The sequence below is a fragment of the Monodelphis domestica genome, chromosome X (assembly GCF_027887165.1).
Source record: "Monodelphis domestica isolate mMonDom1 chromosome X, mMonDom1.pri, whole genome shotgun sequence".
Classification (NCBI taxonomy): domain Eukaryota; kingdom Metazoa; phylum Chordata; class Mammalia; order Didelphimorphia; family Didelphidae; genus Monodelphis; species Monodelphis domestica.
The window spans coordinates 162,687-175,690 of record NC_077235.1 but is presented as its reverse complement, the minus strand read 5'-3'; the positions used below and the strand labels follow the sequence as shown (position 1 = coordinate 175,690).

The following is a 13,004-nucleotide window of genomic DNA, read 5'->3' as shown; positions in this document are numbered from 1 at the left end:
AGCGCCATGTTGAGCGAGGCGCAAACAGCTCCAGCCTGCGCCATCAGGGGCGTGGCGGAAGGACGAATCCCCATCCCCCCAGTACACTGGTGGCGCAGGCGCATCTCGGCCCCGGGCCCCCTTTTACTCTCGGGGGGCGGGGGCCCCGGTCCTAGGTCAGCCCCCAGGAGGAGGCAATCCTGATTGGGGGTGTTTAGATGGCGCGCCCTAGAGAAAGCAACACGGGCGAATTTTTTTTTCCTAAAAGAATAAATGTTTATTAAAGCACATTAAGACTCAAAGTCTTCCCTACAAGGAAGGCTGCTCTTCGTCCTCCAGGCCAGAGGCGGCTGTCATTCCCGAGGACAATGGGCAGAAAAGGGGTTCGGAGCTCAGACGGAAAACAGGAGGGCAGGAGCACATTTACAAATATCCACCAATCCCAGAAGGTGTCTAGTCAACAAACACCACCTGAAAAGTGAACTGAGTGGCCCAACTTGGCTAAATGGCCGTTGGCAACACTTCACAAGTGAGCCAGAAGCAACAAGCAAGCAAGCATCCAAAGACTGGGGATAGTATTCAAGAAACTAGCGGGTAGGGGAAGGGGCCAGCCCGGGGGCACCGTTAAATAAACACAGCCCTCTTAGGAGCTTCGTCATCTGGCACGCTATAGGGCACTGCTACTTCCTGGAGAGACTGGCTCATTGAAATTCCCTCAAGGGTCAAAGCCAAGTTGAGACCCGCGGGCAGTGCTGAGCGCTTCATGCAGAAAAAACAAAGCTGCCTCCAGATCAGAGTGGTGATGCCACTCACAGGAGGGGCTGACAACTGAACCAGCCACCAGAATCCTTGGAGCCAGAGAATCTTCTGTGTAGGAGTAGTCAAAGGATTTCAGGGTCAGAATGTTGGTGCCCAGTGGATCCTGTCATTTCAGGAGCTTGAGGAGGCAGCCACCTATCTCAGCCCTGGCCGAAGACCCCTTTCCCTCTCCCCACCCCCAAGTGCTCTCCAGGTACGGGAAGGTCAATCTTTGGATTGAACAGCATTCCACCCCCCACCCCCCCAGCCTGGGAGGGAAGAATACAGGGGATGGCCTAAGATTTCTTCTATTTCAAGTGTAGTCTTTGGAACTGGGGAACCCCTTGAGTAATTCTCTAATCGCTGTAGGTAAAGTGAGAGAGAGATCTGTCACTCTAGATAAAGGGTGTGTCAGGGACATAAGCCAGTACTCATAAACAGGAGGTCACACACACACAGATATACATAGCCCACTTTCAATGGGTCCCTTTGTGCCTTCCATTGTACAAGTAAAACAAAGCAGGGACAGGATGACTTCCCCAAACTTTTCTGAATCACTCGAACCCCCGTATAAGCACATTTGCCTTTTTTGAAAAATGTACAAAACCCCTAATCAATGTTAATAGTCCCTTCCTGCATGACAGACCTGATACTCACTGGCTGAGCTAGAGGCTAGAAAATTGGTTGGAATTAGGGTTGGGAACATCATCTACTTTGGATGATCTGAACTGTGTGTCATGCCCATTAAGCAGGAGAAGATTCCCAGGGCAATAGGGGCTGTGTCAAAAGGAGGCAAGAAACTCCAAACTGGAGCTGCTGCCAGAGAAGGAAAATTCTTTGACGGCACTTGTGGGATGACCTCAAGGGCACAGGGGGAAGACAGGAAAAGGACGAGACAAAAATGTCTGACCAGAACTGAACTTGGAACCTAGGATCAAAACAAAAGGGTGCTTGGGACCAGAATGTGAGACCAGGTTGTATGTCTTTTTGTCTAGCCGGAGGCCGGAATCAAGAAAGGGTGTTCCTTTTGGAAGCTTGTAGTTTCCAGCTTCTGTGGTCAGATGAAGCCTCTCTTGCTACTTGGCTGCTGTCTCGAGGTAAGGCACGCTGGAACAGAGCTGGCTCCTCATCCAGGGTGTCAGGATCAATGTTTACCTGAGACTGGGGATGACTAGCAATACCCTCAGTGGGCCTGGACATTCCACGTGGAGACCCCTGGGAAGACACAAAGGCTGCAGTTAACTCTGAGAGGCTACGACTAAGATTGTTACCCTAGCAGAGGCTTCTGAACTGGAGTCACTGCAACCCAATGCTATACTGCACAATCCACAGTAGCGGGGATTTTCTCAATGTGGGCACATCACACCCCTCCACAGTCTAATTCAGAGACAGCTTTGGGAGCACTGCCCACTTCCCAGGAGGCAGACCTGATTTGCCACCGACAGCACCGCTGAAGAAATATTGCTCAGATTGAGCACGGACACACTGACAATGGCAAATATGAGCCCTTCAGGAGCGAGATGGAAGGGATTCAGAGTCGGCCATAGCTGCCAACTATGAGCAAGTCATCATGTCCATCCAGATAAAGAGAACAGATGTAAGAGGTCACAATGTGAAATATCGTCCTCTTGCTCAAGTTCCAAGGGGCCCGAGGAAAGCTAGCTTAGACAACTGCCTGAAGTAACCCTGAGACCAAAACTACAGATGGGGGCCAGGGAGCACCTAAAAGGCAGCAACACTCACTCGCTTATTCACTCTCTTATGCCCTTTGGAGAACCTTCCAGCTGGATATCGTCCATATCTGCAAGAAGGGAAGCATTAGCAAAAGGTATGAAACAAATGGGTTCTAACACCATCACCAATGGCCTTTTAACTGTGCAGGAACCTCTCCTCCTCTCGTCATGGTCAACAGGTCTAGGTGAGGGGAGGGAAAAAGTAAGCAAGGCAAACAGAAGCATTCTGAAATTCTTATTTTATAAACCAAGAGCTCAACACTTCTCCACCCAAATGAGATAGGTCTCATTGCTCTGCATTCCTCTTCAGCAGTACACACTATCACTAACGTGAATCATCTTCCATACATACCCTTTCACTGACCCGCCAATAGAAACCACCTGCATGCCAAAGGAGCCTTGAACTTGGGCGTGTCTGCTGCCAGCCCACTGGCCCACGACCATCCCAGCAATCTCCAGCTTCCCTCCTTGTGGTGGGATTGGACGGAAACCTAGATGGAGAGAAGGTAACGACTTAACCAGCATCAATGAAGCACTTCATATGTACTGGACATAGGGCTAAGTACTGAAGATATGGAAAAAGGGAAGTCTCTGCCCTCAAGGAGCTCAGTCTAATGAGGGAGACAACATGCAAATAAGATGTAAGGAAAGTTAAATTTCGGGTCATCAGAGGGGAGAAACTAGTGTTAAGGAGAATCAGGAAATGTTTCTTGTAAAAGGAAGGATATTCTTAAATGGAATTTGAAGGAAGCCAGAAGAGGTTAAGAAAGAAGCCAGGAGAGAGTGTTGGGCCTGGAGTCAGGAAGACCTGAGTCCAAACCTGGCCTCATCGACTTCTAGCTATGTGACCCAGGGCAAGTCATTTAACCTCCAATTGCCTGACAAAAGGATCCACTGGAGAAGGAAATGGCAAAACACTCCAGTATCCTTGCCGAAAAAACCCCATGGATATCGATGGTCCATGGGGTGACGAGACTGAACAACAACAGGAGATGGTGATGAGACGGGGAGAGGATTCCAGGCATGGGGGACAGCCACTGGAAATGCGGAGTCAGGAGATGGAATGTTGTGTCCGAGGAACAGCCAGAAGGCCAGTGCCACTGGATTACACTGTATGTAAAAACACTGGAAAGGTAAGAAGGGGCCAGACTATGAAGGGCTTTAAATGCCAAAGAGAGGAAAATAACAAGTAGTAACCCTGGGAAACAGAGTAGTCACTAGGGAGGGGGGAATGCTTACCTGCAAAAGCCCGAGTCCTTCCTGACCCAGGAGGTGCTGTAGAAGTAAAGGCTGGTGGAAAGTAAAATGGTGGCACTATGGGAGGCCTCATGGGGAGCACCAAGGGAGACTGCAGTTGGCTATGCAGCTGGATTCCTTCCAGAATACTCTGTCTCATCTTTTCTACTTTAGTCACCTGTTCAGTCTGTAAACAGAGAAAATCCATTACCCTGATTCCACGCCACCTCTAGGGAATGGCCAACAAACCTGGGCTCAGATCGACCAAACACCTACCTACTCTGGCCAATTTGATTTGGGGCTGCTCCAACATTCAAAAGTTAAGGGACAGGGGAAGAACTCAGCAATATATTTAAGTCCAACATGGCCTACTGCTTCATGTAGTCTCAGCATTCAATGACTTCCCCAGACAGAGAAAACAGATATCTCAGGCCTCTCCTTAGCACAGGATCACAAACAGACTGGCAAATAAATCTACGTACAGTCACACAGAGAAAAAGGCTACCTGCCTCCCAGCAGAAAGTGAAGGGCTTAGAGCAGACTGAAACATGTATTTTGGAATTTTGTCCCAAATTCATCAGGCCTGAGCATACAGATTTACTATGAGACTTTTGTTTTTCTCTTCCTTCTCAAATGAGGTAGGAGTAGGGGAAGGAAAAAAAAAAGATGGATTTAGGTTCATTGGAAACAAGAAATTTAATTACAACAAGAACAAAACAAATCAGTAGACTTTCAGCAAAAATGCTAAGACAGGGGGCAGCTAGGACATTGAGTGGATTGAGAGCCAGGCCCAGAGATGGGATGTTGTGGGTTCAAATCTAGGCTCAGACACTTCAAACTTGTGTGACCCTGGGCAAGTCACTTAACCCCCACTGCTTAGCCCTTACCACTCTTATGCCTTGGAACTGATAACACTGTATTGATTCTAAGATGGTATGGAAGGGTTTTTATTTAATAAAACAAAAAATACAAAAGCTGAGAAGCCTAGCTCTGCACCATCACGTTGAAATAAAGGGAACCATACCAGATATAGGAAAAAATGAATAATAATAAAAATGGGTAAAAAGAATGACACCCACCCCCACTCAAAAAGAATCCCAACAGCTGGTGTTCAGAGGGGGTAACATGGCCTCCAAGAAAGCTGTATTAGGGACAGAGAGGTGGCTCAACAGATAGAGAAACAGGCCTGGTGTCAGGAGGAGATGAGTTCAAATCTGGTCTCAGACAGTTCTTGGCTGTGTGACCCTAAGCAAGTTACTTAACTCCCATTACCTAGTCCTTACAGCTCTTATGCCTTGGGAGCAATATACAGAATTGATTCTAAGACAGAAGGTAAGATGAAAAAAAAAAAAGTTAATACTGGCTAACAAAATTAAAAAAAAAAAACACAACAGACAGGGGAAGGAGAGGGAGGGGGAGAGAAAGAGAGAAGGGCAAGGGGAGTATGTGCTCAGGGGGCAGACTGGGTACACAGCATAAAAGAAACCACAACAAAGCTAGCAGCTTCTTAGCCTTTATGCCCAAAGCCCCCGACCGCCAGGTGAGGGTTGGAGACCAGCCTGGTAAGCTTAGATAAACCACATGATGACATTAGCTCCCAATGGGCACGTGACTAAGATATAAAAAATTCCACCATGAACAGATTCCAGGAGCAGGGAAGAAACCACCTTTAAGATGGATGAACAAGAAGAACATTTATGACCAAATAAGGAACTGAGAGGATTATGGAAGATAAAGTCACACAAAATTACTAATACGTGGTACGAATAAAACTGAATGTACCCAAAGTTACAAGGGAGACATTTGTCTAGGGAAAGAAAAGCTTTGTAGCAAGTTTGTCTGATAAAAGTTTCATTTGCAAGATACATAAGAAATCTATTTGATTCTATGAGAATAAGGGTTGTTTACTTTTCTTCCTTTTTCAATGAGGAGAAGCTGGGTGGAAGAAAAAATAAATACTTGTGAATTAAAAAAAACAACCATACACAGACAAAGGTCTTTTGCCTTTTAGAACTGAGAGCAAGTTGACATCCATAATTAGGAAATATACATGCAAAGCAGAGGCCATTATTCAAAAGAAGGTGAGAATAATAGCTATTCTGAGGGAAATGAATATTCCAATTAACTATAAAGAACCTATGAACGAAGAGAGGGAACTGATAAAAAGAAGCATACAACCCATCTGTCTCAAATGGGGCCTTCTTGGAGGGGGTGGGAGTGGGGAGCAGCTCAGAACTTAAACCAGAACCAAGAAATACAAACTCAATTATGTTCAAAGATACAGATCTAGGAGACAGAACTTTAGGGAATTCAGTTTAAAAAACAAACAAACAAAAACAAAACAACCCAACCCTCCCAAATACTATAGGTTGTTATTAGGTACGTTTTTATGTTTTTAAGACTTAGTGACCTCCACAGGGTCAAGAAAATAAAATCTTTATTTTCTGGAGTCAAAAAACCAAACCAAACCTAAGTGAACCCCTTCATCTAAGGTCATCTAAAATCCTTTTCAGAACTAAATCTATGATCCAGTGATCCTGTTACTTAGTTCTTGAGGAATAAATCTTGGTCTTTATATATTTGTACTTATTCCCCATCTTTCATTACAAATGGCCCTTGAAAATTAAGATGCATTTTGTTCAAAATGTCCCTGAGAACTGTCTGGAGTGTTGATTCTTAATACTTAGTTACAGTTGGACAATCTGAATAGAAAGCAGCACAATCGAAGGAAAAAGAACGCTTGAGAGAACCATGTGGAAAACTAAAGATGTGTTAAAGACAAAAAGAAATGTGAGCTGTCAATAATCAGCTCGGACTAATGACTATTGAGGCTGCCACCTTGCTAATACCCGTCCCTTCTTTCCCCCCAGATAGGAGGGGCTGTGGGAGAAGCGGTGTGGCTTCTGCATGCTTGGCCCATTTCAGAGGACAATTTAAAGTTATGAAGGAGAAGAGACTTTATGTGTGTTCATCCCCCCATCCCATTTAAACACCAGGCCTATACTCAAAGGGGGAGAGCAAGACAAGACCCCATGTACAAAATACTCTGATTATTTGCATTGAGAAGCAAGTGGGAAAAATGATGTGCCGGAGGAGAGGGCACTAGCTGAACAAAGCCTTTTTTTTTTTTTGTGAACATGATGGAATAAGACTGTGAAACATGAAGAGAGCAGCAAGCCCACTTGGAATACATAAAACATTAGGAACAGAATGCCAGAGATGCAGTCTACACCAAGGCAAAGGAGCCGTGACACAGATGAGGCACTGTCATGTCTTGTCCGTTAAGAATTGATGAGCCTATTCTAAATCGCTCTTGATTAGAGAAATGCAAATTAAAATAATGCTGAGGTACCACTTTACATCTATCAGATTAGCCAATATGGCAGTAAAGGAAAGTGGTTAAACGTTGGAGATGTGGCAAAACTGGGACACTATTGCACTGCTGGTGGAGTTGTGAACTGATACAACCATACTGGAGGGCAATTTGGAACTAGGCCCAAAGGGCGATAAAACTATATTTGATATTTGATTACCTTTGATCCGGTAACACCACTATTGGATCTATAACCCAACAAGATAATAAAAAATTGGAAAGGACCTTCTTGTACAAAAACATTTCTGGCAGCTCTTTTTGTATTGGCAAAGAGTTGGAAATTGAGGGCATGCCCATCCATTGGGGAGTGGCTCAACAAGTTGTGGTACATGTTGGTGATGGAATACTATTGTGCTAGAAGAAATGATAGACGGAATGAGTTCAGAAAAAGCTGGGAAGATCTGCAGGAACTGATGCAGAGTGAAACAAGCAGAACTGGGAGAACATTGTGCACAGTAACAGCAATACTGGAGGATGATTATCTGTGAAAACTTGGCCCCTCTCAGCAATGCACTGATCTGGGACAATCCTGAAATGCTCTCCACCTCCAGAGAAAGAACTGGTGGAGTCGTCTTTCACATCAGTGTATCTTTGGTTTTATTTTGGGGTTTGGGTTATGTAGGAGTTTGCTCTTATGACAAAGACTAGTATGGACGTGTGTTTTGTATGACAATAAAAATAAGATTAAAAAAAAGAATTGATGAGCTTTTTGGCTTGATTGTTGTTTGGGGGAGTTTTGGAGAAATATCTGTTATATCCAAACAAAACACAGTGATATTTTGTAAGAGGAATAAAATATGAACGTTGACGTGCCACTTTCTCTCTATACAATGATTTCTGAGGCTTACTCAACTGCCTTACTCAACTGGAATGACCAGCTTCCCAGACCCCTTTGTCCACGTCCACCGCCAGCCCTCAGGAACACTTCCCAATCACAAAACTACTGCTAGCCCAAATTGCCTTGGTCTCCCTACCTGGCCATCACAAAGCTCAATCAGTGCTGCTCGTTCTCTCCTAGCCATAATCAGCTTGCTCTGAAATAACTTCCCATCAAAGTAGATCCAGGGGCAGCAGTGCTCCCAAGGGACTGGCTGGCCACAGGCATCATTGGCAAACAGAGCAGTGTCGACCCCACTCATAAAAAGGGCAGCAAGCTGGATTCCCCGGACATCCAGTTTCTCAATCTAAAGTGAATAAGGAAAGAATTGGTTAGGGAACCCACCTCTGACTCTCATCTCATTAAAGGTCTTTATCCACTTAAGATTCAATAAGTATTCCCCCAAGCCTCCCCCACCCCCTTTCACATACCACCTAATTTGGGTCCATCAGCGAAAATGTCCCAAAGGCAGGCAGTTACTTGAGCATCCTGAACAGGCTTCAGATCAAACTCTCTGACCTCTGGCTTCATTGCCCTCACAAAGGCAGAGAGTGGCTCTTTACAGTGGCAAGAGAGATTAGCTGCAATCTCACCACCTCTCCAGGTGGCTGTTTTAAAAGTTATTTAAGCAGATTGCACAGTGGTTCTTTTAAGGCTAATAATATGCAGGGTGGTCTGAACTCTCTTTGTGCCCTGTGTTCCAGCAACTAAATGAGGCCCTTTCATACTCTAGAATGAGGGGACAGCGGCCCGGGGGAAGCAAGCTACCTTCAGCTCCTGAAGCTGGTCTGGTTCGTAAAGCTGAGCAGACACCGCCTGGGCCAGAAAGGCATCCAGCTCATGGAGATGCAGGAGCCGCCCCCCCTGCCACTGAATCATGTAACTGGAAGAAAAAGGACAAACCACAATGGGCAGCCCCCACAAGAGGTGCATCTTCTAGCCAAGCATTACCTTTCCAGCCAATGTATGCACTTTTAACCCAAAGACTAAAGACTAAAAAGGAGAAAAAAAAGCCGCTCAGCCAAAGAAGCCAGGATATCAAGTGAGTCGGCCACTCCCGCGTACCATGTGCTCAACCTCTGCAGAGAAGGGACTTTCAATAAAAACCAACGGCTGCCAGAATAGGGCCAGTGAGCCTGGGTCTCATGAAAAAGTTAAGCAGGAAATGACCAAGAAATCCAATAAGCAAGTACAGTGACCCCCAAATGGGGCAAAAAGTCAGCTGGAAGCCCAGGAAGGGTGAAAGGGGTCAGGCTGAAAAAAATACCAGTGTCCATGCTAGACTCCTGGGCTACCAAAGATGGGCTCCATGGGCAGAGAAAGTAGGAGAGGAGGGCTCCTTTAAGGAAGTATCAGATTTTGAATGATAACATATGTATAACCAAGTGGAATTGCTTATCAACTCCGGGAGGGGGAGAGAGAAGAAGGGAGGGAGACAAGAATCATGTAATCAGTAACAAAATTTTTTAAGTACCAGAGTGCTTGGAAACCCCCATTGTGGCATCACAGCCCAGGCCCTTAGGATTGCATGTCCCTAGTAGTCTCGTCCGAGAAACAACTAAGCAGAAGTTTTTTTAACATAAGGTCCACAAACTTAGTTTTTGTTTCAGATTTGGAGACTCGACTTCTTTTGGAACCCTGCTTATTTTATTTATTATGCATTGAAAAACATAATTCAGGGAAGGGATCAAAAGGCTTCACCAGACTGATTGCCAAAGGGTTCCCTGGGTCCATAAAGCCTGAGAACCTCTGGGAAGAAGGAGTGCTCTGACCCACTATGATTTGAGGGGAGGCAGAGGCCCCTAACTAACTCAGGGAGGAGGTGTTCAGTGCAATTACTTAAGTGACCCAGGCTGAGGCCAAGTGGAGCTAACAATCCAACCCAAAAGTACAACAGGGGCAGAGCTTGGCCCTCAAACAAAGCCCCAGTTCAAGACCTAGAGAGGTGAGCAGAGCAAAGAAGAGGCGACCAGAAACAAATAGCACTGTAAATGTCAAGATGCCCCAAAAGAGGGAGGCACCAGAGAAAAACTGCAACCAGACACAAAGGGGGGAAATGGAGGGTTTCCATAAGGACTGGATGAATACCTAGAAGAAACCGAAAACAAGTGAGCAAGCTTGAGAGGCAAGAACTGGAAGGAGAAAGCACAGCTTAGAAAGACATGAAAAAAAAAAAGAGAGAGAAAGACATGGTCAGTCTACTCCAAAGAACAAAGGCCCTGAAAACTAGAACAAAGAGAAATTAACAGTCCCATGAGATAAGTGGCATTCAAACATAATCAAAAGACTGAAAAAAAAAAAGAGGACATACAAGGTCTCTGCTACCCCAAACTGACTTCAGAGCCAGCTTAAGGAGAGATCACTGGGAATTTCTTGGATTCCCTGAAAACCAACATTTGAAACAAAATTTGTAAAAAGTCAGGACCATCTAGTTCCAAAAATCAGAATGCCCAGAACCATTTTCAAACATTGCAGTGACTACCAGGAGAGGACAGTCTAAGTTACACAATACCTGGCAACTGGGACCATAAATGAATACTGTATGCCAAGAAGGGACATTGACATGCAATATCTCCAAAGCAAAAGGTACAACTTCCATCAGCTGACAATTAAGAAACATAGTAAGCTCTAAAGAAATGTTCTTCTCATCTTGTCTCCTCCCCTTCCTTCCTGTGGCCCACCGTATCTCCAGAGGACCTCCAGTCACCTCCTGACAGATAGAGGTCATGGACATATGGAGCAGAAAGGGAAAGACCACATTTGGGGCCATGACTTTGTCTGAATTCTGCTTACAAGCTAGGAGAGTTTGCCGTGTCCACCCCCTGCCCGCCCCCCTTCTCAGTTTGTGATTGGAGGTAGAAGTCAGGCTAACAAAAGGGATTTCAAAAAAGAAGAGGAAGTCCACTGAAACATTTTTCAAAGCACACAGTGAAAGCTAGAAGGTAGGTAGCAGAGACAAAAAAGGCAATTTTGAAAGTAACAGTGAATATACTTTTTTTTTTTTAAACGAGTGTTATGAGAAATTTTCATTGGTTCCCATAAAATGATTTTTCTATATCCAACAGTTTCTAGAAATGACCCCCGGGCCCAGAACTCTGCCCACTGTGGACAAAGATGGGGGACTTGGAGAGCAGACCCTGAGATGTAGCCAATGGAGGAATTTGTTCCACTAGATTCTGCACATCTGTTACAAGGTTTTGTTTAGCTTTCTTTTTTATCTTGGGGAGGAGAGAAAATACAGTTTGTTCATTGAAAAAAAAAATACAATTTAATTAAAAGCCATTCAGGAGACCTTGCCTTGTAGCACCATTGTGAGCCAGGGGGAGTTTGGAAAGCCTCAGATGTCCCAATGGGGCTGATGGTCTATGAGTCAGCTCTCCTCCTCATCCCCATTTCTCCCAATAGAACCTTGAATTCTGCACCTGAGGACTTTTCCAGGGTTCCACAGCCAGGATACATTATAGGTAAGACATGAACTCAGGTCTTCCTAACTCCAAGATGAACTCTCTGTTTACGTTGCCCTGCTGCCTCTTAAGAATTCCAGGTGGAGATGTGAATGGGTCCAACACAGCTAGAAAAAATGTAACTTTTCTCACATAGTTGACATTGCCACAGAAAGTGCTCCCACTGCAGAGCATGTTCCATAAGGACAGGGGGAAACACGTCCACTATATAGCAAAATATTTACAGCTTCAGTTCTGAGGATACCAAGAAACTGGAAACAGAGCTGGTGTCCATCCAATGGGAAACAGCAGGGCAGATTGTTGTATAGAAATTTTACACAATGACTTACTGGGAAGCAATGAGAAATGAAGAATATGAAAAATGCACAGAAACCCGGGCAGATCAGAATGAAGGGATGCATCCATTGCTGGGTTTGTACCCCAAAGAGATAATAAGGGAAAAGACTTGTACAAGAACATTCATAGCTGCACTCTTTGTGGTGGCCAAAAATTGGAAACTGAGGGGCTGCCCTTCAATTGGGGAATGGCTGAACAAAGTGTGGTATGTGTTGGTGATGGAATTCTATTGTGCTCAAAGGAATGATGACCTGGAGGGATTCCATGTGAACTGGAACAACCTCCAGGAATTGATGCAGAGTGAGAGGAGCAGAACCAGGAGAACATTGTACACAGAGACAGATACACTGTGGTACAATCAAAGAGAAGTACTGGACTCCTCTACTAGCAGCAATGCAATAACCCAGGACAATTCTTTTTAATTTTTTTTAACCCCTTATCTTCTGTCTTGGAGTCAATACTGTGTATTTGGCTCCAAGGCAGAAGAGCGGTAAGGGCTAGGCAATGGGGGTCAATTGACTTGCCCAGGGTCACCCAGCTGGGAAGTATCTGAGGCCAGATTTGTACCTAGGACCTCCCGTCTCTGGGCCTGGCTCTCAATTCGCTGAATCACTCAGCTGCCCCCGATCCAGGACAATTCTGAGGAACTCATGAGAAAGAACACTATCCACATCCAGAGGAAGAACCGTGGGAGCAGAAATGCGGAAGAAAAACAGGATCAATCATGTAGCTCAATAGGGATAGGATTGGGGTTTTGATGTGAAAAGATTGCTCTACTGCAAATATGGGTAACATGGAAATAGGGTTTGAACAAGGATATAGTATAACTCAGTGGAACTGCCTGTCAGCTCCAGGAGGGGGGAGGGAAGAGCGGGGCAGGGGAAGGGGGGGAGGGGCACAGGAGAATCATGAATCATGTAACTATGGAAAAATATTCTAAATAAAAAAAGAAGAAAGAGAATGAAGGGAGGCAGAGTCAGGAAAGCCTCAGATGAAGTGACACTCAAAAGCATCAGAATCAGGAGCAACTGGATGGCCAATCTCTACTGTAAAGGGCTTAATGATGAAACTATAATGGGGAAGTTACAAGCTAGAAGCTCAATAGGGACCAGAGAGGTCAGCCATCATCCTTGGGGCAGCCTTTTGCTTGGCACTCTCTGCTAGAGGGGCAGGGTCTCTGGGAGGAGAGGCACTGGGGAAATAACAGA

General features: G+C 45.2%; 1 protein-coding gene across 2 annotated transcripts in view; it reads right to left on the bottom strand.

Annotated features, from left to right (window-relative positions):
* Window positions 1-230: 230 nt before the first annotated feature.
* Window positions 231-13,004, bottom strand: part of FAM120C (family with sequence similarity 120C) — a 26,446-nt gene continuing 13,672 nt past the window's right edge. Inside the window, exons 11-16 of one of the 2 annotated variants that reach the window (XM_056809059.1) lie at window positions 8,765-8,879; window positions 8,094-8,303; window positions 3,750-3,933; window positions 2,863-3,001; window positions 2,521-2,578; window positions 231-1,992 (exon numbers count right to left, since the gene is read on the bottom strand). In XM_056809059.1, coding sequence (XP_056665037.1) covers window positions 1,786-1,992; window positions 2,521-2,578; window positions 2,863-3,001; window positions 3,750-3,933; window positions 8,094-8,303; window positions 8,765-8,879 — 913 coding nt within the window. In that variant the 3' untranslated portion in view covers window positions 231-1,785. The other variant, XM_056809060.1, reaches the window with a different exon arrangement.